This window comes from Chelonoidis abingdonii, chromosome 2 (assembly GCF_003597395.2).
Source record: "Chelonoidis abingdonii isolate Lonesome George chromosome 2, CheloAbing_2.0, whole genome shotgun sequence".
Lineage (NCBI taxonomy): Eukaryota > Metazoa > Chordata > Testudines > Testudinidae > Chelonoidis > Chelonoidis abingdonii.
Genome location: NC_133770.1, coordinates 284,167,617 through 284,192,406, shown reverse-complemented (window position 1 = coordinate 284,192,406; position 24,790 = coordinate 284,167,617). Strand labels below are relative to the sequence as shown.

General features: G+C 41.7%; 1 protein-coding gene across 8 annotated transcripts in view; it reads left to right on the top strand.

Moving 5' to 3' along the window:
• ASAP1 (ArfGAP with SH3 domain, ankyrin repeat and PH domain 1) overlaps positions 1-24,790 on the top strand; it is a 374,925-nt gene that overhangs the window by 284,580 nt on the left and 65,555 nt on the right. For all 8 annotated transcript variants that reach the window (XM_075063243.1, XM_075063244.1, XM_032762910.2 and 5 more), the window contains 4 exons: positions 3,175-3,262; positions 4,803-4,851; positions 17,213-17,376; positions 19,116-19,249. In XM_075063243.1, the coding sequence (XP_074919344.1) occupies positions 3,175-3,262; positions 4,803-4,851; positions 17,213-17,376; positions 19,116-19,249 (435 nt within the window). The remainder of the gene's footprint in view (positions 1-3,174; positions 3,263-4,802; positions 4,852-17,212; positions 17,377-19,115; positions 19,250-24,790) is intronic.

Genomic DNA, 24,790 nt, shown 5'->3' with positions numbered 1-24,790 from the left:
GCGTCATATTTGTAAAAATTTTCAACCCAGCACTCAGAAAGAGCGGGGTCTTCGTTTGCAGGCTCTCCTCATTGGAGGCTGCCCTTTGTCCAGCTTCCGAGCTGTCCTGCCAAGACTTGGCTAGTGCCTCAGCCTTGGTGTGCAGGGCACCCCCGGCACTACTCGCCGTTGCTGGTGCCTGGAAAGAAAACGAAGAAGCACGGCTCCCCGGCACTGGGCAAGAAAGGCCATTGGGCATCAGGCAAAGGACACAGTTCAGGCCACCCTGCCACTCCGGAGCCACTTGGATGTGCCTCCCTGGTTGGGGCCCTTAACCCCTTAAAGAATGCACCACTAACTCCAGGGAGCGGTAGCGGACCCAAACTTCTGGCGGCATCAGCGCCTTCCCAAGGTCCCCACGGCACTGAAAGAACAGAGGCCAGCTTGCCACAGGAAGTGTCAAAGGCTCCTTATGAGGGCAAGCCAGCCGCTAAGACCCCTCAGAGGAACGCTGCTGATCCCCCAAGACCAGGCAGCTGTCTCCATCTCCATGCCACAGATCTCTGGTATTGCAGCTAAGATGCTCTGGGGCTCTCCCCTGGTCTTGACATGGATTGCCAAGGGAGAGGCACCGATCTCCGTACTACCAGCACCATTCGCCCTCCCACTGGTCATCCTCTCGGCTCAGATCTCTTTCACCTGCCCTATGGGAGCGCTACTTGTCGCGATTCTGGTCCCCCCAGCACCAGTCTCTCGATACCAGCACTGATCTTCCCACTCCAAACACTGGTCTCCGATGGTGACGGTCAGCAGGCAGACACAGGCAGCAATAGCCCCACCTTGGTCACCGGAAGACTATTTCTCTGGAATGGAAGGGCAGTTCAGCCCCTCGCCAAGGCCCCACCAGCATGATTGGCCACCTGAGGCCACGCCAACATCTACGGCGCTGCCTTGGCAGCACGGCCAGTGGCGTTATTGGAGTACGTGGGACATGCCAGTGATGACGATGCCTCCTTCGCACCACTCATCTGCCGCCATATCACAGCAACATGTGGCAGCACCAGGCTCAGTGCATGAGACCTGCTCAGAGGTCGGAGTAGAGGAGACAGTGCTCACCCCAAAAAAAACCTGCCCCACAGGGGATGTGCTGGTCTGTTCAGGCCTCTTGAGTGTCATGTTTATGGATTTGGCTTCTTTTTCTATTGTTTCGTATAACATTTCTCTTGGTTGCCCTCTCTTTCTCTTCCCAGGTGGTGTTCATAATATCATTTGATGTGGAAGTCATGTTGGTGGCATCCTTAAAGTGTATCCTAAATAAGTTCATTGTCATTTTCTTACCATGTTTGGTGCTTTAGGTTTATTTACTCTGCTTGGTTTCTGATGTTGCAAGAAACTCTTTCCAATGGACTCTGAACTTCCGCAGGCATTCACTTTGGAATGAGTTGATCTTCTTATCAATTTCTACTGCAGATTTCTACAACTCTGCTCTGTAAAGGAGGACAGACTGGGTGGTGGTAAAAAAAAAAAAAAATTGTATTTTTATATCAGTGCCAGTTGTGCTACTTTTTCTAAATCTTTTCAAATTTGTGGAAGTTGTTTGCTGCTTTTGATATTCATTGCTTTATATCTAGCATGGTGTCACCATCATTGCACATCTCACTCACTAGATATGTAAAATGACTGACTTCTTCGAGTGTCACATTTTGCTCTGATGGTTGCTCTCGGGATGTTGATGGCCAAATATTTTGTCTTCCTCTTGTTGATAAACTTGTTTTGCAGTGTGTGCCAAAATCTGCATCTCTTCTTCCATTAAGCAATATGTTGAACGCAGGAGGATGTCATCAGCAAAACCAAGATTGCCCAGTTATACAAGTATAATGTAGTATATTTTGTAGCAAAATCTTAATAAACTTCACTAAGCATCTGCTACATTTTTCTGAGAAATGGTTATTATACAATGTGTGGATTAGCAAAATTCTATTGTAGTTTGCGGACTGGGAAATGGAGAAATCATTCTTAATCTAATCAATCTTTTTGGTTTAGTTTTGCTTGCATGCTCTATGGGGAATGAAAGAGATGTTAACTGTGGATATTTTGAGACCCATGTAATATGCTTCTTGAAGGTCCCCAACTTGTTCTTGCATTTGATTTGAAGCCTTATTCTCTTGAGCATTCACATTTACTACCACTTTTTAATTACCATAAGCCTGGTAGCAGCTCTTCTGGTCATTATTTTATTTACAATATTTAGGACTACGGGGGACAACCAAAACCTTTTTGGTGGTAATTCACTCAAACAAAATTTATTTAAACTTACTGCACTTCCCCTGAGAAGTATTTTGAAAGCTGACAGAGAGGCTAGATCTTGAGGATTTGGATACAGAAGATTTTCAATATAGATCAATGAAAAGATGTATTGTGCTTCCTGTGTGCTCATATTAGCCCGTTCAGGAAGGTACTTAAACTTACTTTGATCACGTGAGTAGTCAGTTGAGGTCAATGGATACATTAAAGCTAGGCATATGCTTAAGTACCTTACTGAACCAGAGACACAATCAGGTAAGTGAAAGTATAGAAAAATATTTAACAAAGCACATTACGAACACATGTTTACTAAAACAGTGGTCAGCAATAATCCCTTCTGGATTTACACAGGATCTACATTCAGCTCAACCACCAAAACTGGTTGGAAAAACAGAGCCAGCCTGTATAGTTAATTTGGTTTCACTTCTGCTTTACCAGTTGGTTGAAGAAATGACACCAAGAAGGGAAATGTGTGTATTTATGTACTGTATGTATATATTTATCACGATAGTTTTGTTACTTTTTAGCTATTTTCAATTACCTGTATGAAATAATGAAATAAAATGCAAGGAAAATGTAAGCATTCATATATGTATTCATTATGTAACACAAAAATGCTTAATTATAACAATTGGATCTTTGTGTTATTAAACACAACAGGAAAATTAAATATTGGGACTTTAAAAAAAAAAATCTTCATTTCTTCAGACACTTCTGAAATTACCAAAAAAAAATGAATTGCTAAAAAGGGGCTTATGTTATTCTTGTACTACTCCATCCATACTGATAAAAATGTGATTATAACCATAAATAAAAGGAATGGAAAAAATACCTTTCAGTAGGAAAAGGACCCTAAATCAAGACTGCTATAAGTAATTTTTTTTTCTTTAGTCCAACAGGCAACCTGCCAAACTGAATTTACTAACCTGCCAGGTGAAGCCAAATGCAGAAGATAAGAAGTCTTTTGATTTGATATCACGTATGTGACATTTTAAGTGAATAAATATTTACACCATTTCATTATCAACTAGTCCATTGGCTGGGATTTTACAGAATGTTATTGTATAGCAAAATAATTACAAGGTTCTATTTTAACTAGAAATAAGTCTAAAGTGCAAAATTAAGCTCCTAATCCAAACTTCTACAAAGTTTTGTGGATATTTGGCTCCAACTATGATTTTGACTCAAGGACCATGACTATATACATCTTCCTATGGAAAGTTTTTTCTAAATATCTGTACTGTGTATCCGTTGCAAACCATAAGATGCACTGTGCACAAAATTAACTGTTATGAAAGTAGCAACTATGCGTGAACGTGCTTGCTTAGATTGTCAGGTAATTATTCTGCAGTTTTAACAATCTGTCAGTCTTTGTTCAAAATACCACCTATACTGTGTGTGGAACTTCAGTTTCATCTCCTTCATAAAAGATAGCGTTTAACCATTCAGTAATACCTGTACCTGTCTATCTTGCATTGTGTCATAGATAGGGATCTGTGTTTGTCATGGAAGTCAGATTCCCTGACTTTCTGCGACCTCCTTGACTTCTACCGCAGCCAGTGTGGCTGACCCCAGGGCTACCAAAGCAGCTGGCTCTGGGGCCAGCTGCTCAGGTGACCCGAGGACAGCCACACCAGATGCTGGTGGAGTGGCTCAGCAGCCAGCCACAACGGCCAAAGTAGCGGTCCCCAGGGCGGCTGAAGCAGCTGTGCACCTGCCCCCCACAAAGCAGAGCCCCCTTGGGCATGCACCATACAGCAGAAGTCCCCTGGGGTGCGCCCCCCGCAGCAGCAGCTGCCCCAAGATTTAGTCGGGGTATTTATAGTGTAAGTCACGGACAGACCCGGGGCCTGAATTTTTGTTTTTTGCCCATGACCTGTCTGTGACTTTTACTAAAAATACCCATGACTAAATCCTAGCCTTAGTCATAGAAATTAATTTTGATTGTGATAAAAACAATAATATTTTCTTTGTATTGATTTTATTTTTTTCAAACAAAATGTACCTATTTGGGGCTAATTTTGCCCTAATTTTGTCTTATGCAACTCCTTTTACTTCAAAGGGGATTTTACAAGGCAGAATATGTCCCATATAGTGTTTTTCCTATGGATTCTATAAAAACTGAGGTGTCTGTTTTCAACAAATTGACTAAGATGTGGCATAAAATTGAACAAAGTATGCTGGCTATACAAAAAAAAAAAGTGAATTTAATGTAACTCAAAAATTGTACTGCCTCAACTTTTCTGTATTCCATTAACTATATCTGTCACCAGACTCTCATTTGATACAAATGACTTATACTGTCAACAATTCTGTTTCTTTAAAAAGTTCTGTTACTTTATTAAAAAGTTTAGTAACTGAAAATAGAGATGTCATAGGTTTACTGACTTATGTTAGGACATGTCCTTACTAGCTGAATATATTTTGGTAACAGATGCTGTTTTGGCATCTTTAAATTAATTTCAAATCTGTCAGTTGTGTTCAACATTAGAAAGATTTTTTGTTTATTTGTATTTCAGATAACAGAACATACCACTTTCAGGCGGAGGATGAGCAAGAGTATATAGCGTAAGAATGTTTACACTGTCATCAAGATATTTTTAAATTTGTATCTAGAAATATGCAAAACGTGTCACTGGCAAAACTACTTTTGTTCACTTAGTGGAAAAACACTGCATGCCTTTGTTCCTTGGATTTTTTGCTACACTGAAAGTCATAAGTGAAAACTGCCATTCATCAAAGTGAAGAGTGGTAAGGGTTACAAAAGGTTTGAAGCCTACAAACTCCATGGGTGGGAAGGGGGGGCAGAAGAAAACAGTACAATAATTATCTATACCCTATCTCATCATTTTCACTGCAGAAAAAAACCTATATCTGCCACTTTAGATGTAGAGTATGGTACTGGAAATGGGAGACACAAAGTACCTTCTCTTTGAGTCTTGGAATCTAGTCATTTACATTAGTTACTTTATTAATGCAATTACTTGCCCCCATAGATTATTTCAGTAGACTTACTCATCTACTTGCCAATGCAGAACTCTCCCTTACTTTCTAGTGTTCTCTTATTCACATTCCTCTGTTTGTCTTTTGCGTATTGCATTTGATAGCAATAGGGCTTTGATAGCAGTGTGGTTGTGTAGAACAGTGGCTCTCAAACCTTTCCAGATTACTGTACCTCTTTCAGGAGTCTGATTTGTCTTGCATACCCCAAGTTTCACCTCACTTAAAAACTACTTGATTACAAAGTCAGACATAAAAATACAAAAGTGTCACAGCACACTGTTACTGAAAAAGTCTTAGTTTCTCATTTTTACTATATAATTATAAAATAAATCAGTTGGAATATAAATATTGAACTTACATTTCACTGTATAGAATATAGAGAAATATAAACAGGTCACTGTCTGTATGATATGTAGTTTGTACTAACTTTGCTAGTGTTTTTTATGTCACATGTTATAAAACTAGGCAAATATCTAGATGAGTTGATGTACCCTCTGGAAGATCTGTGTGTACCCCCAGGGGTATGCATACTCCTGCACTGCTGTAGAACATTGCACTCCACTGCCTCCTGACAATTCCAATAAGAAAGCTGGTGGTGGAATGCTCAGACTGAGGTCTGGTACCCGCCTGCCTCCCTCCTCTCAGCTTCACTGTTCCTCACCTGCTCATCTGTATTATAGTTTAACACCAGATTGCTTGTTGTATTCTTGCTGTCTTGTATTTGAGAAGCCTTTACAGCTAATTGGCAGGTGGAGAAGTAGGTGACATAGGGAAACAGTGGTTTAGAGGCACATTCACAGACAGGGAGTGAGCAGGGAAGAAGCCGCACGTTGCACAGTCCTACAGATTGTGAAAGATGACTGTTCTGTCATGTTTACAGCTGACTTTGCAACTTACCTCTTTTCTCTTGATTTGTTGGGTGAGAAGAAAATAATGCCATTTAAAATATTTAGTCAGCAATGTCCTTGATGCACAATTGCTCTTGAAATATTTGCCATAAATTTGCTTTTCCTATATTGTTTATTTGAAAGATAAAGCTATAATATATTTAATTCTTTTAGTCTTTGCATTTTGAGACCCAGTCGTTAAAGTAGTTATTTTGTTACTGCAGATATTTTCCCCTCTCATGATTTTGTCAGACTAGTTTGAGATCCCACAATGATTTTATTTCCTGTAAGCTTCAATACGTTTTATCAGAATAAAAGAATACGGTTCAACTTCAGTAGCTGAGAGAATGAATTTTTTCTGGAGTATTTTTTTTAATATTGTTGTTAAGTGGAACTTATTAGACCTACAAATAGACTTGAGAAGTTTACTGGATTTAGAGGTAGTAAGTTGATGAAAACTAATGACACATTGCTTGTTTTGGGAATAAAAACCACTCTAAACTAAACAAATTCCTACAGTTCTGCTTATTCAAGTGCTGTGTGCCTTGGGCAAGTACTTATGAGTGACCCAAATAGCATTACATACATCTGTGTAATTTTGCGGATTTGATCGGTGACACAGCTGTTTCCAAGTCTAATGTATCTTTTTTGTGATGGGGCAACCAGATCTGCAGGCAGTGTTCAAGGTGTGGATATACCATGGATTTATATAGTGGCATTATGATATTTTCTGTCTTATTATGAAACCCTTTCCTAATGGTTCCTAACATTCTGTTAGCTTTTTTGACTGCCACTGCACATTGAGCAGATGTTTTCAGAGAACCATCCTTGATAACATGAAGATCTTTCTTCAGTGGTAACAGCTAATTTAGACACCATCATTTTATATATATTGTTGAGATTGTTTTCCAATGTCCATTACTTTGCACTAATCAACTGAATTTCATTTGCCATTTTGTTCCCCGGGCACCAAGTTTTGTGAGATCCTTTTGTAACTCTTAGTTAAGTTCAAACCTGACTGCAATCTTGAGTAATTTTGTATTGTTTGCAAATTTTGCCACCTCACTGTTCACCCCTTTTCTTCAGGTCATTTAGGAATATGTTGAACAGCACCGGGGGACCCTGCTATTCAGCTCTCTCCATCGTGAAAACTGGCCATTTATTCCTACTTTATCTTTAAACCTGTTACTGACTCATGAGAGGACCTTCCCTCTTATCCCATCACTCCTTACTTCTCTTAAGAACCTTTGGTGAGTGACCTTGTTAAAGGCTTTCTGAAAGTCCAAGACACTATATCCACTGGATCACCCTTGTCCACATGTTTGCTGACACCATGAGAGAATTCTGACACGCATGATTTCACTTTACAAAACTGTGTTGAGTATTCTCCATGAGTGCGTCTCATAATTCTGTTCTTTACTATTTCAACCAGTTTGCCTGGTACTGAAGTTTGGCTTACTGGCCTGTAATTGCCAGTATTGCCTCTGGAGCCTTTTTAAAAATTAACATTACAATTAGCTATCATCCTGTCATCTGGTAGAGAGGCTGATTTAAGTGATACCAGTTAATAGTTTCACAATTTCGTATTTGAGTTAACTTCAGAACTCTTGGGTGAATATCTGTTCAGGGTAACCATTTAATTTACCAATTTATTTCAAAACCTCCTCTACTGACATCTCAATCTGGGACAGTTCCTCAGATTTGTCACCTAAAAGGAATGGTTCCAATGTGGGAACCTTGGAATCTCCCTTACAACCTATGCAGCGAAAACCAAGGCAAAGAATTCATCTAGCTTCTCTGCAATGGCATTGTTCTCCTTGAGTGCTCCTTTGGCACCTCGATCATCCAGTGGCCCCACTGATTGTATAGTAGGCTTCCTGTTAGTTTTTGCTGTTAGTTTTTGTGTCTTTTACTAGTTGCTCTTCAAATTTATTTTTTGGTTTACCTAATTATATTTTTACACTTGATTTACTAGAGTTTTTGCTCCTTTCTCTATTCTTCAGTAGGATTTGACTTCCAATTTTTAAAAGTTGCCTTTTTGCCTCTAACTGTTTCTTTTAATCTGGTGTTTAGTCATGGTGGCATTTTTTTTTGTTTTTTGGTCCTCTTGCCATTTTGCGGAGGGTGGAATGAGAATGCTGGGAGAATAACATTAGTTTGAGCCTCTACTATGGTGTTTTTAATTAGTCTCCCTGCAGTTTACAGGCGTTTCACTCTTGTTACTCTTCCTTTTTAATTTCCATTTAACTAGCTTCCTCATTTTTGTGTGGTTCCCCTTTTTGAAGTTAAATGCTACTGTGGTGGGTTCCTTTGGTATTCCCCTCCTCCCAAGGATGTTATATTTAATTATGTTACAGTTGCTATTACCAAGTGGTTCTTCTTCAAGTAGTGTCCCTGTGGGTGCTCCACTGTGTGAGAGCTCCATTGTAGGTGTACTTGCATTCCTGCACAGCTGATCAGAGAAATTCATGCCCTGCCATGAGGCTAGTCAATGCACGCAGGCTAACCTGTGTCAGTTCCTTCTCTACTGCACCTAGCTAGAGACGGAGCTATTAACAGTCTGTTAGCGACTATTACCTCATGCTTTCTTTGTAGCCTACAGCCTATTTTTAGTAGTAATCGAGTGTTTTATTTTTTTGCTAAAAAAATTCTAAAATATATCTATATTCTAAAATATATCTATACTTATACGTAGATACATATAGGTGTGTGTGTATAGATAGTATTTACTTTCTTTCTTCCCACCCTTCTTGTTGGGGACCCTTCCCCCCAAATGGGTCATGACCGGTTCTCCGGGCTTCAAGGAGTGCCTCTCCTGCAGTGAGGCTATTCTCATCGCATACACACTCATGGTGCATTCATTGCCTCGGGAAAGGACACATTCAAAAGTGGACTTTCTGCCAGTAGCTTAGATATTGGTCTCACAAGGACAGAGAGCTAAGGCAAAAGATTATATTCATGGAGGCGGCTCTGAGACCTTCTCTGGACCCACACCAAGATATGAGTCTTCTCCACAGCCCTCAACACTAAAGTGCCATGGGGGGAAGAAATCAGCCACCGACCCCTCTTATAAGTTGAAAAAGAGAGTGGGAAGTCCCTACAGTAATCCATGAGATAGCTGCAAACGATCCCTGACATACTCAGTATCCTCAGTACCATTGGCACCGAGACAGGCCAAACCCAGTACCAACAGCTCAAGGAAGACTATGGCAGCAGGTACCATTGATGCGTCCACAGACCCAATGGATGTGGGCACCAAGTCAACAGCACTTCAGGAGGAGGACAGGAATAAACACTCCAAGGCACCTCTTCGTGTACCTGAACAACCAGTCCAGGGACTGTCTTTTCCCCCATCACCGTTAGTAGCACTAAGCCAGTTGGCACTACGAATTCCAGCACTCGAGGGACCTCCATTTAGCGGATGTACCAGAGTCTCTCCTTGGCACTGGACCTCCGCACTGAGTCTCCACTTGACATGGGAGTTTTTCCTGCTGCCCTGCCATGCTCCCTTGCTCTCCAGTGTGGACTTGGATAGCAGACCAGAGAAGGGAATATCTCAGTACTCATCTCAAGCCCCCTACGCTGCCTGATACCAGCGGGTCCTCCAGGCATATCCTTACATGTCCCCACTGTCACTGTCCTGGTACGGCCATCCATGGGCACCACCACCAGGCTCCATGCCACTGCCACCCCAGTGGCCATACAGGGATCCCTGGGCTGCATACTGCCCCCATGCCTCTCAGGCTTCTAGTCCCACCCAGAAGCCCCCAAAGCACCCTTCCTCTGCTGCGATTTCCAGAGCTTCGGATCCCTCAGAAGGAATCTTGGAGGAGTGCGAGGGTGATGTCAAGGGGAAGGTGACCCCAAAAAACTATATTCTTCTCCTCCCCAGATGAGGCTGTCATGCCTCCCCCACCATCCCTGGCAGATGATTTTCGCCTCTTCCAGGACCTTACAAAGACAGTGGCTGACTCTCTCCAGATACCTCTGGAGGAGGTCAAGGACACACACCACAAGTTCCTGGACATCCTCCACTTCATCCTCAATAATAGCCCTCTCTATCAATGAGGCGTTTCTTGACCCACAAGAACCATATGGCAGACCTCAGCATTGGTCACACCAACTTGCGAGCAAGCAGACAAAAGGTAGTACCTCCTGGCCTACAGAAACAGACTTCCTTTTCTCCCACTCTCCACCCAACTCCATCAATTCTCATGGCCGTCAACACCATAGGAAGTCCCTACAATAGGGACTGGAAGCAGGAGGGCATACTCCTTGGCCATGCTTCAGTTTCAAATTGCCAACTACCAAGCGCTTACAGTAAAATACGATTTCATGAATTATTCAAAATTGAACAATTTTTTTCAGCAGCTGCCTGAGTCACATCACAAACAATTTAAGGGCATCATCCAAGAAGACAATGCTACAGTCTGCCCTAAACACTGCTGATACTGCAGCCAGATCCATCTCCATGGTGGTGGTGATGCGATGTGACTCTTGGCTCCACCTGTCGGATTTCCCAAAGGAGGTGCAGGCAACCATTGAAGATCTTCACTTTGAGGACACACTAAGCTCTTCGTGGAGAAAACCAATGCCGCCCTTCACACACTGAAGGAATCTTTGGCCACCATCATATGCTGGGCATTTACACACCTGGACAAAAGAGAAAATTTAGTCCACAGCTCCAGCATAAGCCATAAACTTCCCGGTGCCCAGCTCAACAATACTACGAGCCACAGAGAAAGAAAACTAAATTCTCCAGATGTAAACCGTCAGATCAGCAATGTTCCTCATCCCAGTCTTCCACATCTAAACACCAATTTTGACATGTTGGTTGAGGTTCTGATAGTCCACTCTTCACAACTGCTACAAGCTACCATCACTATCCATCCTTTTGGCCACCATCTGGCAGCATTCTGCAGCACCTGCGAGCATATGACATCGGACTTATGGGTCCTAGAGATTGTTTAATGTGGGTACTCTGTCTGTTTTGTCTCCCTGCCCCCTCCACAACAGCCTTCCCTGTCCCTCTTCAGGGACCCTTCTCACAAGAGTTTATTACAACAAGAGGTAGATAGTCTCCTCTAGTTAGGAGCCATAGAACCAGTACCTCAGCATCTTACAAGGCAAAGGTTCTACTCTCGGTATTTTCTAATACCTAAGAGGAAGGGGGCTGGAGACCCATATTAGACCTCAGTGCTCTCAACAAGTTTGTCAAAACTCTGAAATTCAAGATGGTCACTAGCAATGATCATTCCAGCATTGGAACAGGGAGACTGATTTTCAGCCCTCAACCTCCAGGATGCATATTTTCACATCTCAATGTTACCGACTCACAGGCAATTTCTCAGATTCACCCTGGGACGAGATCACTATCATCACAGGGTACTCCCATGTTATCTTTGGCCCCAAGAGTATTTTCCAAGATTCTGTCAGTAGTGGCCACCTGCTTATGTTGCCAAGGAATCATGATTTACCCTTACCTGGATGATTGCCTCCTCAGAGCCTGGTCTCTCCAAGAGACTCAGAGTCACCAAATCCACAATGCACTTGCTTACAGAGCTGCGCTACAGATCAACACCCAGAAATCAACTCTCACTCCAGTACAGCACCTGGAGTTTATAGACCGACCTTGACCAGGGCCCTCCTACCTCAGCACAGATTGCTCTTTCTGGCTACACTCACAGAGGCTGTCCAAAACAGTCCATAAATATCAGCCAGACTGCCTACAACTCTTGTGGCACTGCCCAACAGGGTAAAATCCTCCTTAGACTGGTAGAAAGACCCAGCTAACATTAGCAAAGGGAAGAAGAATCCTCCCTTGTTGCTTCTCACCACCAACGCGTCCCTCGTAGGGTGGGACGCACATCTGAACAGGCTCGCAACACAAGGGAAGTGACCTTCCTTGGAAATACCCTCCACATCAACCTCCTCAAGCTAAGGGTGGTCAGGATGCCTGCACCTATTGCCTCCCACTGATCATAGGGTCACACGTGAAAGTCCTAACAGACAACATTGCCTGTATATTCTACATAAATTGGCAAGATGGAGCCCAGTCTCCCTCCCTCTGTGCAGAAGTGATTACACTGCGGAACTGGTGTATCTCCCATGCTGTCAGCGGCCTATCTCCCAGTACACAAAACTTGATGGCGGACAGTCTCAATTGTAAATTGCCACACAACCATGAACAGTAACTCTACCCAGTAGTGCTTCACAGTCTGTTCAGGCAGTGGGGGATGCTGACACAGACTTGTTCGCCACTTACCTGAACAAGAAATGTCCATGCTACTGCTCCAGGGCAGGGATAGGACAACCCACCCTCCTCCCATCTACTTTGGAGTTCTTGTCAATGACTCTGCGGTAGAGAGAGAACTGAGGGGGGTTAGCCTGCGCACACTGACTAGCCTCATGGCAAGGAACAAAGAGAGACAGTGGGGGTGGGGGTGCTCGTGGACACTGCTATTGAAGTTCTCTGATCAGTAGCGCAGGGACCCATACAGTGAAGCACCCACGCAGTGGAGCACTCACTGGGGGATACATCTCAAAGAACCATCGCTACTGCACAAGGTGAGTAACTTCTTTGGCTATATGCACCTCTTGGATCAGATCCTGTGCTTCACTTAGGATTAAATCAAGAATGGCCTCTCCTCTTGTGTATTCCAGGAATATCTGCTCCAAGAAGTAGTTATTGACGCTGTCTAGAAATTATATCTCTGCATCTGGTCCAGAGGTGACAGTCAATATGGGAGTAGTTGAAATCCCCCATTATTACCGAATTTTCTATTTTTGTAGCCTCTCTAATCTCTCTGACCATTTCACAGTCACTATCACCATCCTGGTCAGGTGGTTGACAGTATATTCCTACTGCTTTATTATTGTTATTTATTATTATTCAAGCATGAAATTTTTATCCATAGAGATTCTATAATTCAATTTGATTCATTCAAGATTTTTACTATATTTGATTCTATTCTTCTTTTCCTTCACTCCCCCAACAGCGCAACCTACTCTTGGCATTCCTATATATTTTGTACCCTATTATTACTATGTCCCATTATCAACTTTCCACCAACTTTCTTTAATGCCTATTATATCAATAGCCTCACTTAACACCAGGCACACCAAGCAGTCAAGTTCACCCATCTTAGTATTTAAACTTCTTGCATTGGTATACAAGCACCTATAAAATTTGTTAATATTTCTTTGTCTGGCTACATATGATGTAATTGAGTGGGACTCTTTTTTTCATTTCAGAGTTTCTCTTCAGTTCTTATCTGTACTTTCTCAACTTATATTCTCTCATCTTTATGAGGATATAGAGTATCCCTATAACAAATTTTCCCCTAAAGAAACTGTGTGCATCTCTGTCCAAACCATATGCTTTCCCCCAGCCTTTAGTTTAAAAACTCCTGTAATAGCTTTTTAATTTTTCATGTCAGCAATCTGGTTCCATTTTGGTTTAAGCAGAGCCCATCCTTCCTATATAAGATCCTCCTTTCCCAAAAGGTTCTCTAGTTCATAATAAACCTAAATTGCTCCTCCCAATACCATCATCTCATCCATGCATTAAGACTCTTTAATTCTGTCTGTTTTTCTGGACCTGCATGTGGAACTGGAAGCATTTCAGAGAATGCTACCATGGAGATCCTGGATTTTAATCTAAATTTGGCCTCCAGGACCTCTCTCCTACCTTTCCCTATGTCCTTTTTTCGTGCATGTTCCATGAGCACCAACTTCTCCCCAACGTGGCACATAAGTCTATCTAGATGTCTCAAGAGGTCCACAACCTTCGCATCCGGCAGACAATTCACTGAGCCAGTCTCCTAATCATCAGAAGCCCAACTGTCTGTATTTTTAATAATTAAAACCTACATTACTATTACTTGTCTCTTCCCAATAACTAGAGTCCTCTCACCCAGAGAGGTATCCTCAGTGCGAGAGGATACCAGGACATTATCTGGAAGTAGGGGTCCCAGTTATGGGAATATTTTCCTCTGCTCTAGCTTGACGTTCTCCTTCCTTGAGACTTTCATCCTCCTTAACAGCAGAAAGGCTATCAGGTTGTGGGTAGAACCACTCTGCTGTGTCCCTGAAAATCTTCTGTAGGTACCTCTCTCTCTCCCTTAGCATTTGCAGTTCAGCCACTCTGGTCTCAAGAGCCCATAGTCTGTCTCTGAAGGCCTGCACTGAATGTACACGTATGCAGTCCTACATGCTGCATCCAGTACAAAAATTAAGATAGCCATTCACTATACTGCTGGACTTCTGCCTGTATTATTTTTAGTCTTTCAGGATTTATTTATTTTTTGTTTATTTTATTTTATTGTGTGTGTGTGGAGGGTGGTTATTGTACTAAGTTTAAAGGATTTTTATTAGGTGTATCTGGGTCCCACAGTCCCTCTCTCAACTCCCTTGCAAAACTTCCCTGTTTGCTAGCTCCTCTAGGTGCTTAGAAGCTGTTTTTATGAACTCCCGTTCTCCCTGAATTAGCCCAGTCATCTTGTCAAGGGATCCTAAAGGGATTAGGAATCAAAGGATAGCAAACTAGAACCTCATTAGCAAGTTCTCAGTCTAGCCTAGCAGGCTACTTGGCTCAGCACACAGACCAATGACAGAAACCTGTGGGCAATAAGGGAGTCCTCGGAGAAAACAGAAGGCTGTCCAATATCTAGACACCTGAGAAAAAGAAACAACATGGAAAGTTGGACAACTACTTAATTGTGGTAGAGATTGCAGAACCCTGGTCTATAATAAGATTGGACAACTGTGCAACCAGTTCTCATTAACACTACAAATTTATATCTGATCATCTTTGCATATTACATTGAATCCAGCGGCTTCATACAGTGAAGCAGAAGCATTCTGTGTACCTCAGACAGAAACTGTACAAAACAACAAAGCTATGATTAAAATAGAGACCCATAGGACACCTGGTAATGTCATTAAAATGCCATTTTACTGTTTTGAGGTTTTGGGGGAGGGAGTTCTTCAGTGAATAGAGTATATATTATATTTCTGCCATTTGGAGTGCTAATGATCAGTTCTGTTATATAAATGGCATGAATGTTTGTGTTAAATTGGCCCTGCTGATAGTCTTTAGCTACAGCACACAGCATGACGCTTTGTGCTCTGAATTTTTCAGAGATTGCATCAGGTGATATGCAGCTATATGAAATTTTTCATTTCCTTGGCTAAGAGGAATAAAAAGAGAATTGCTATTACTGTATGTAACTGTAGTAAATAAAAGAATGCTTGAAACACTAGATCAAACTTATGGTCAGCTCATGCATCCAATTTTTCTTCTAATTTTTGTTACTTCTAATAGTGATTGAAAATTGCTTTTTTAAATTGTTATTGTATATTTGAGGTTGGATGTTAATCTATTTATCCTAATTGCAATTAAATTGGAACTATAATGACTGTAGTTGCTGACAAGTTCTTTAAGCCAGTTGCCAATTTTTAAATGAACAAATATTTCAGCTTGTACATTACCTAAATTTATCTGGATTATGCTAATATCAGAAACCAAGAATACTTCCTTTTTCTTTCTCAAACTGGTCTTCATCAGCAAAATTGCAAATGACTGCCACCTAGTGTGTGTTTATATGTTTTACTTTACAAAGTCAGATGATGTGTAGCACATGTATTGTTTTCCGTACACAGAAATGCTTACATTTCCCACAGGGAGGAAAGGGGACATGTTAAGCTTGCTTTTACTAACATTCCTTTGCAAGTTCTTTGGAAAGACAATTGGTTCCCAGATTCATCTGTTGCACATTAATCACAAAATAAAAAAGTGGATATGTGAGTGCAAATACAAATTCAGGCCCTGATTCTGCAAACATTTATGATGTAACATTGTTCATATGAGTTCCCCATTAAACTACTTATGTCTCTAAAGTTACCTACACATGTTAGTATTTGCAATCTAGAGACTATGAAATTAAGTCTAAAGTTTCATCATCAGTTGATTCAGTTGAACCTAGACATTACAGCACACTGAAGAAAAAAAAAATCACACATTCAGTATAGAAGGTTGAAACATCTAAGCAGGAAATTGGTTAAGAGGGGCTAGAGCATTTTTAGGCAGACGTGTACTATTTTATCTGCTTTAGCTCCAAGTAACAAACAATTACTGTAGCTGAAAGGGAATGGAGGAAAAAAAACCTGGATTTTGTTCTTATTTTGATTTTTTTCAGCTTGCTCATTTGATATATTAGACAGCACTTAGTGTGTAGCCATTTTTTCTAATTCCCTTGTAAAAGCTGTCAGTCAGTGTCTCCTATTAGTTTGGGTCTTTCACACAACAGCAAGTGAGAGAAATACACTTTTAAAAATAGGGAAATGTTGTTGTATGACCTTTAAAAATCAGTGGGTAGACTCAGGCAAGGTATAATACCTGAAACAACTTTTAACGATCTGTTGATTTGTTTTAACTTGACTAAGTTGCAGGTTGATATCTGTAAGATCACATTTTACCAGTTACAATCTTAATGTTGGCCACTACTGTTACTCCATTACTCTCTATTCTTATCTTTCTTCTCTTTTCTAAAATCCTGTCCCATTTTTACTCCTGACCTGTCCAATCTATTTGGCCTTCACAGGCCTTGTATATGGGCTATTATTAAAAAAAAACTCAGGGCCAGATTTTTAAAATAATTTAGGTGTCTAAAGATGCAGATAAGTGCCTAGTGATATTTTCAAAAGTGCCTAGGTACCTGCATTCCAAATCTGGCCCTTAGTCTCTATCCACTCCCAGGCTCTGATACACTTGCAGAAACCAGGAATTACATATGATGGCACACATTTTTCCAGTACGTTAATTCAAACACTTTTTGATGAGAATTTTAAAAATCTTTCCCCCTTCTCTCATTTTTGTTTTACTTCTGCCCTTCCCCCATTCTTTTTTCAGTCTCTTCCCTAGTATACTCCCTCCACTCCACATCTACCCTGTTCTTTCACCTGCAAACTTGCTGTAGTTTATAGGTAAAGTTGTATTTGCAAAACAATCTTCATAAAAACCCTTCATTTTATACTAGATGGATATCAGTATTGACTAACAGTAAAGAAGAAGCATTAAACATGGCATTCCGCGGAGAGCAGAGCACAGGGGAAAACAGTTTAGAGGATCTAACAAAAGCCATTATTGATGATATACAGAGATTACCCGGAAATGAAGTCTGTTGTGATTGTGGATCACCAGGTATCTTAATTTACATGAATGTCACCAAATGTCTTATTTCAAGCAAAATAACTCATTTTTTAAAAAAAATTTAGAGTGCAGATTAACTTTCTAAGCAATATTTAAATCAGCCTTCAACCCTAGTTTAAAAGAGCAAGTGTTCTGAGTCTCATTCATTACTGTTGCGTGTTGTCTGCACTCAGTTTCAGCGATTCAAGCCCCATTGTGGGATTTGAACTGCTGATGATGTTGCACTCTCTCCAGATCCTTATCGCAATGAAATGGAAATTGCTTGGCATCACTGTTTTTGTAAGCTGCTTGGATGTGAGTCATGCTTAGGCAGTGATTAAGGAAGATGTAATCCTCCAGGAGTCTTATTCTTGGATCTCAGCTTCATAGCATGAGACGCGTGGAATCGCCAAAGATCTTAAAATTTCTGGACCCTAAGGACAATGGTAATAGGACGATGCACAACATCCCCTTATTGATTTGCAATTAAACTAAGCGCTTGACACAACTGTCAATAGGGGTCCTGGTTTGTGTTTTTTCCTTTTACTCATCGGTGCCAAAAATCTTCAGAGCTTTGGTAGTTTTTCCAGTCTTGTGCCAGGAAGCAAAGACTCAGTGTAAGAATCCTTTTGGAATGATATCTTCAGAGCAGCAGAATTACAGGTCAGTCATTTTCCCTTGTCTGAGCTTGAGGACAATTAAGAGTTATAAATCATTGTTGGGCTACTAAGTTTATACTGCTTGATAGCTGCTGCTTACATATCATAAGAAAGTTCCTCAGAATGGGGGACTGGGAAAGATTAAGAATAATGTCTCTGGCAGGTAGCAGATACCAATATTATACTGGTAGCTACATTCTACAATGATGGGTACATTAGAAATGCTTAGATTGATAGCTATGTAAGTAGAATATTGGAACCATAGAAAAATACTGCTTTTTAAGTACTGAAAGATGATAAATAGTTTAGTTTAAATCTCTGGAAATCTGAGGTAACATTTTTTATTAACCTTTGCCATGTTGTTTTTTAATGAAGTCCCAAGCATCTCTCCTCTTAGTTTTTGCTTTAAACTCTTGACTCAGGACTTCACATAATGGGCATGTAATTATCTGTTCAAGGAATACTGAATCAGGTTCATTTTGAACCATTTGTCTTTCTTGTCTAATCTGCCCATGTTGTTGCTGTTAAGTTGCTTTCACACATTGAACATGCTCATTTTTCAACATACATGATATGAGAACTGTTTGGGTATTAAACTTAGGGATGCCCACTTGGCAGTGCAGAGCACTATTTCTGGGCCAGCCCTACAGTGTAAAAGTTACCTCTATAGATGTCCATTCCATCCATAGTGAAATGTTTCTTAATTGAATCCTTTATGAAAAAATACACTTTGAGCATTAAAAATTAAGGCCAAAATGGATACATTTGGGGGATGGGCACTATATTTAGGTGCCTAAACATGTGTTTAGGCAACTGGTTTTGAAAATTTTGGCCTAGATGTTTGTAGATAGGTGGTGGATTTTTAGAATATACAGACTTAATGTGATTCATGGAAAAATGCATTTTATTAACTTTTTGGTTCAGTTTGGTGATGAATTTTGAAAAAAAGCATGAGATATTCATAATTAAGTTGCTTTCATTAACCCCCTAAGAGGAGAGTCATTTTCATTGAGGAATATTGTTTTTTACAGAATATAACTTTCACTCTTTTTAATATTTGCTTCGTATTTTATTTCTCAACCTTTTCTACAGATCCAACTTGGCTGTCAACGAACCTGGGCATTTTAACCTGTATAGAGTGTTCTGGAATACACAGGGAAATGGGTGTTCATATTTCTCGAATCCAGTCTTTGGAACTAGACAAATTAGGAACGTCTGAACTCTTGGTGAGTCTCTGTGGTTTTTATATCTTTAGTCAGATACTCTGCATATAAAGGATACTTCCAGATATAAAATAATGTACCGGTACTTATTTTTTAAAGGACATATTTTGCAGAAAAATGTACATTTTGCTAGTAGTGTGACGAAGCATTTATCTTGTACTACTTATACTTTTGTCCATTTACCAATTTTATTTTTGTTAGGTAGTCTTGATCCTGAATCAAAAACCACTAACAAAATCCTTGCATAAGAGAAAAGGAAGCTAATTGCAATCTATAACAGAGTTCAGAATGTTGCCATTAAATTTCATTGGATGAAACTGTAATTTGGAGGGAAAGATCCTGCACTGATGTTAAGAGATACTGTGAACTGGATGTAGGAGAAGACAAAAGTGAAGTTCGACATTTTTCAAACAAAATGTGTTTGACCTAGAAAAAGATTTATGTTTTGCATAGGAAGCTGTGAAAAGTGTTTGAGTGGGGAGAGGGAACACTATTAGGATTTGAGGAGAAGGTAATTCTGGAGTTCTCCGAATGATGGTCCCTATGTGTATTCCACTTGAGGTGCGTATGCACACCATGTGCCTGAGACCAGAAGATTTTTCATTAGCAGTGTTCATTGGTCCACACCTGCAACCCTCTGCCTCCTTGTGCTCTGAACTGAGTGCATAAAGAGTGGTGCTGACTGACCAGCTCTCCAGTTCCTTTTTACCACTCCTTGTATGAGATTGAACCTCTCCAAGTGTCTACAGCTTTGCTAATGTTCCTGCTTCAAATTCCAGTTTTTGTAAATAGTTTACCATTTTCTAGTTATTTAGTTTTTAGTATTTAGCTGGATAGTGTTAGTAGGAGTTTTACCCCTCATTTGGGGTACTTAGTATGCCTGAGATCCCCAGTTTCAAGTCCTGTGTACCTGCCCCTTGGTCTTCCTGCTTAGTGACTTCCACAATACTTTTTTTTCTTGCCTTATCCCCTCCAAGTGCAGCATCTGTCATTCATTTCCTCTCTGAACCCAGCAATATCGAGTGTTGCAATTCAGAAGATTCTTGGTGGAAGTTTCCCTGATGACCCAGTTCAGCATTGGGTCATCAGACCCCTCTGTGCTTTGGCCAAAGGTATCTTATTGTGCCCATGCAGCCACAGTGCTCCCAGACTCCAGATCAGAGGGAAGAACTACAGACTGTAGGAGGTAGAGCAGGTGTGAGCACTCTCTCAAAAAACGAGAGAAATCCCCTCCCAAGTCATGATCCAAGAAGTGGACTTCTTCCCCTGCGGCCTCCAAGTCTGGTGAGACTCTGCACCCTCCTGTGGGTGTGTCAGGAGCTCACAGAAAGCATGGGCTTGTCTCGAACCAAGAGTGTTCTGAAACTACTAGCTGCTGAAGGGCCAGGACCAACTCCAGCATTGATGAGAGAAAGAAGGCAGCTGCCCACATGGCTGGTACCATCCCACAGCAAGAAGAAGGATTCAGTAGTACCAGCTCTCACTGCCTGATCTAAATTAGCATCATTGGCTCTGCCAAGAGGTAGAAGCTCCTCCTGCTCCCCTTCCTCAAGGACTGGATGTACTGTGCTTGATGACCTGGCTGAATATTCTGACCTGGGGTCACCAGTCCTCTCAGAGCCGGTAATCAGCAGAGAGTTTCCCACATGGTTGGCCATTTGCTGGTACTTATGATCCGCTGAGGCATTACAAGATAATGAGTACAGCAGCTCCACCAGTGCAATCTGAGGACTCCTGTTCTTTGAGACTGAGACAGTGGGTCCACCGACAGTACCAAGATACAGGATTACCCCCAACAGAGGTTCCAGAGGCTCTTGAGCACCCACCCTATGCCACAGGACCCCACCCAGCTCAGGACCAATGGTATCCTTCCCCATAGCACCACCTGCTTACCCATATGGTCCTTCACGCTGAGATCCGCATCTAAGACCTCCTGGGTACAGAGGATCAGACAGGAGTCCCCTCATAAGGAAGAACCTCCACCCACTGAGGAGCACTATGTGGAGGAGGAGCAACTTGAACCAACAGACCTGCTCTCTCCAACAGTGTTTTTGTTTTCATCTCCTGATAAGGTGGCTGCACCTGCCTCGCCATCACCATCTAATGACTAAGCAGTTCCAAGATCTCCAGAAGAGAATTGCAGATGCACTCCAGATTCCCCTTGAAAAAATTCAGGATACCACTTGTAAGCTGCAAGATATCCTTCAGAGTGCAGGCCCTAGCAAAATGGCACTTACACCCAACGAGGCCATATTAGAGCTGGCCAAAAAAGGTCTAGCACAACCCAGTCACTTCCCCCCCAACCCCCGCGCTGAAAAGAATGGAGAACTACTTTGTTCTTTCTAAGACGACGAAAAACTTACTTTCACACCCCACCCAGAACACTGTAGTGGTGTAGGCCATCACTGAATGTAACGGACTACACCAACCTAAGTCTGCTGCCTACAACAAAAACATCAAACAAGTAGACCTCTTCAGATGAAAATGTTTCACCTTGGTTAGCCTATAGTTTTGCATTGCAAATTATCAAGCCTTGATGTCTAAGTATGATTTTATTAATTGTAAGAAGTTTTTTGAGTTCACAAACTACCTACCCGAGGAGCTTAATCGCATTTCCAAGCCATGATCGATAAGGGTCAGGTGACAGCCAGATCATTCCTTCAAGCTTCGCTCGATACAACAGACACCTCTTCTCACTTCATGGAGACTTCTGTTGTCATGAGACAGGTTTCATGGCTCCAGTCCTCTGGGTTTCCAAAGGAAGTTCAAGCTGCTTTGGAAGGTTCTCACTTTGAGAGCCACCACCTGTTCAGTGACAAAATGGATAAGTCATTGCATATTTGTGAGGACCGTCATGCAACCCTCTGCTTCCTGGGTATATGTATCTTGCAGAAAATACTCCACACCACCACTATACAAGCAGTATCCCACTTATCAGCTCTTTTACTACAAAAGGGCCTGTGAGCCTTCCATGAAGCGCCAGAGTGCAGTGCAGCAGACAGAATGTCTGTCATTCTCTCACCAGCCCCAAGCTTCTTCCAAGAAATCTTTTTGAGATGACCCTTGAGAGTCAGTCACAAACCAGCCCTTCTGCACGCATACTTTATTCAGTAGCCACCTGGCCCATTTCTCCGCAGCATGGCATCATATCATGGTGCATTAAAAGGTCCCAGAAATTGTCACCACCAGATATCTTATAAAACTTCTGTTCATCTGTACCAGAAAACATCCCTCCCTGTCTCCTTTCTGGCACCCCCTCTCATGGGAGAATATTCAGACAGGATCTGATGTGCCATCTGATGAAGTGGGTTCTAGCCCACGAAGACTGATTATAGTATACTATATAAACAAACGGGGAGGAGTGAAATCTATGCCTTTTTGCATGGAAGTGATCAAGCTGTGAAATTGGTGCAACTAACACCAGGGGGAGGGATAGCTCAGTGGTTTGAGCGTTGGCCTGCTGAACCCAGGGTTGTGAGTTCAGTCCTTGAGGGAGCCATTTGGGGAACAGGAGTAAAAATATGGGGATTGGTCCTGCTTTGAACAGGGGGTTGGACTAGATGACCTCCTGAGGTCCCTTCCAAGCCTAATAGTCTATGATTCTATGATCTGTGTCTCAGCAGTGTGCCTTGTGGGAGTACTGAACAACCTAGGGGACAGCCTCAGCAGGAACATCCACAGAGACCGTGACTGGATGCTTCACAACTCAGTGGTACAGCACATCTGACAGTGGAAATGCCCTTTGTGTCTGAAGAAAACAAGAACTGCCTGGACTACTATTCTGGAGCAACTCAGGGACACAGTTCCTAATACACTGATAGGAGATGCTAATGTACACTCTCCCACTCGTTCCCCTCAAATCTTGAGGAAAATCAAGCAAGACACAGCTTCAATAATCCTAATAGCACCCTGGTGTCCAAGGTAGCTTTGATTTGCTATCATCCTTTAGATAGCTTCAAGTCCATGCATACAAAACCAGCTGTTTCCTAATCTGCTGACTGAAGACAGAGGCAAGACCACCCATCCGAATCCAGCATCCCTCTGTCTAATAGCTCGGTATTTGGATGAATGATGAATTTAGAGAGGTCATGTTCTAAGGCAGTAAAAATGTCCTGCTGCAAAATAAGAGTTTTTTCCAGGCCTGCCGGTCCACCCTGCTTCAAAGTCCACCAGCTTAGCTCCAACGGGCTGCTCTTTCTGCCAAACAACATTATAAGGGAGCATTGCACAACTTTAAATGAGCATGTTCTCTAATTGATCAGCAACGTAACAACGAAACAGCATTAACCGGGATGACTTTGAGTAAGGAGTTACTGGACCTCCTCAGGGCTCAGAGATACCACGCATTCTGGACTACCTTCTTTCTTTTAAAAATATCAGGTCTGTCCCTCAACTTGCTGCAAATGCATTTGGTGACAATTAATGCCTTCCCTTCTCTGGTGGAGAACTTTTTGGTCTTCACCCACCCTATGATAATAGCTCACCTTAGCTGATTACTCTCGTTATAGTTAGTATGACAACACCCATTTTTTCATTTCCTCTGTGTGTGTATATATATCTTCCTACTGTATTTTCCACTGCATGCATCTGATGAAGTGGGTTTTAGCCCACAAAAGCTTATGCTCAAATAAGTTTTAGTCTCTAAAGTGCCACAAGTACTCCTCATTCTTTTTTCTATGACAGTGAGTTTTTTCAAAAGGCCTTAAGCTTTCCTCTGGTGCTAAAACATACTTCAGCTTGGGACCTCAGTCTTGTTCATATTTGCAACATTCATGAATCCTCCATTTGAACCTTTAGCCTCCTGTTTCTTTCTTCAGCTGTCTATAAAGGTGGCCTTTCTGACTGCAGTTATGTCTGCCAGAAGAGTTTGGTGAGGTTGAGGCTCTTATGGCGATATACCTTCCCTACAGGGCGTTCCATAAGGATAAGGTCTCTTTGAGGTAACACCTTACATTAATTCCAGAGATTCCCTCCAAATTCTACTTAAATCAGTTCATATACTTTCCAGAGAAGATAGGAAGTTCAATTCTCTGGATGTTTGTCGAGCCTTAGTGTTCTACTTGCAGATGACAAAACCCTTCAGGAAATCTCCTAGACTATTCATCTCCTTTGCTAAACATATGAAAGGGTATCTTCTCACTGAGACTTCTTAAATGGCTTCAGGTTGCATCCAGCTATGCTAGGAGTTGGCTGCAATAGCTCCTCCACAGAGTGTCAGAGCCCACTCGCCCAGGTGTCCTCAGTGGCATCTTTTCAGGATGTCCTCCTGGAAATCTGTAGAGCAGCAATATGAGACTCTGTGCACACCCTAACACAAGCATCTTCAGCAGATGCATCCTTCAGCACAGCGATCCTGAAATATGTGATATAGCAGAGTACCTTCTCCTCCTCAGTAAAGACTGCTTATGAGCTGCCTAAAGTGGAATACACATAGTGACTATCATTCAGAGAAGAAAATCTGGTTACTTACCTTATACCTTATATAACTCAAGTTCTTCAAGATGTGTGGGCCCTATATGTATTCGACTGCCCTGCCTCCTTCCC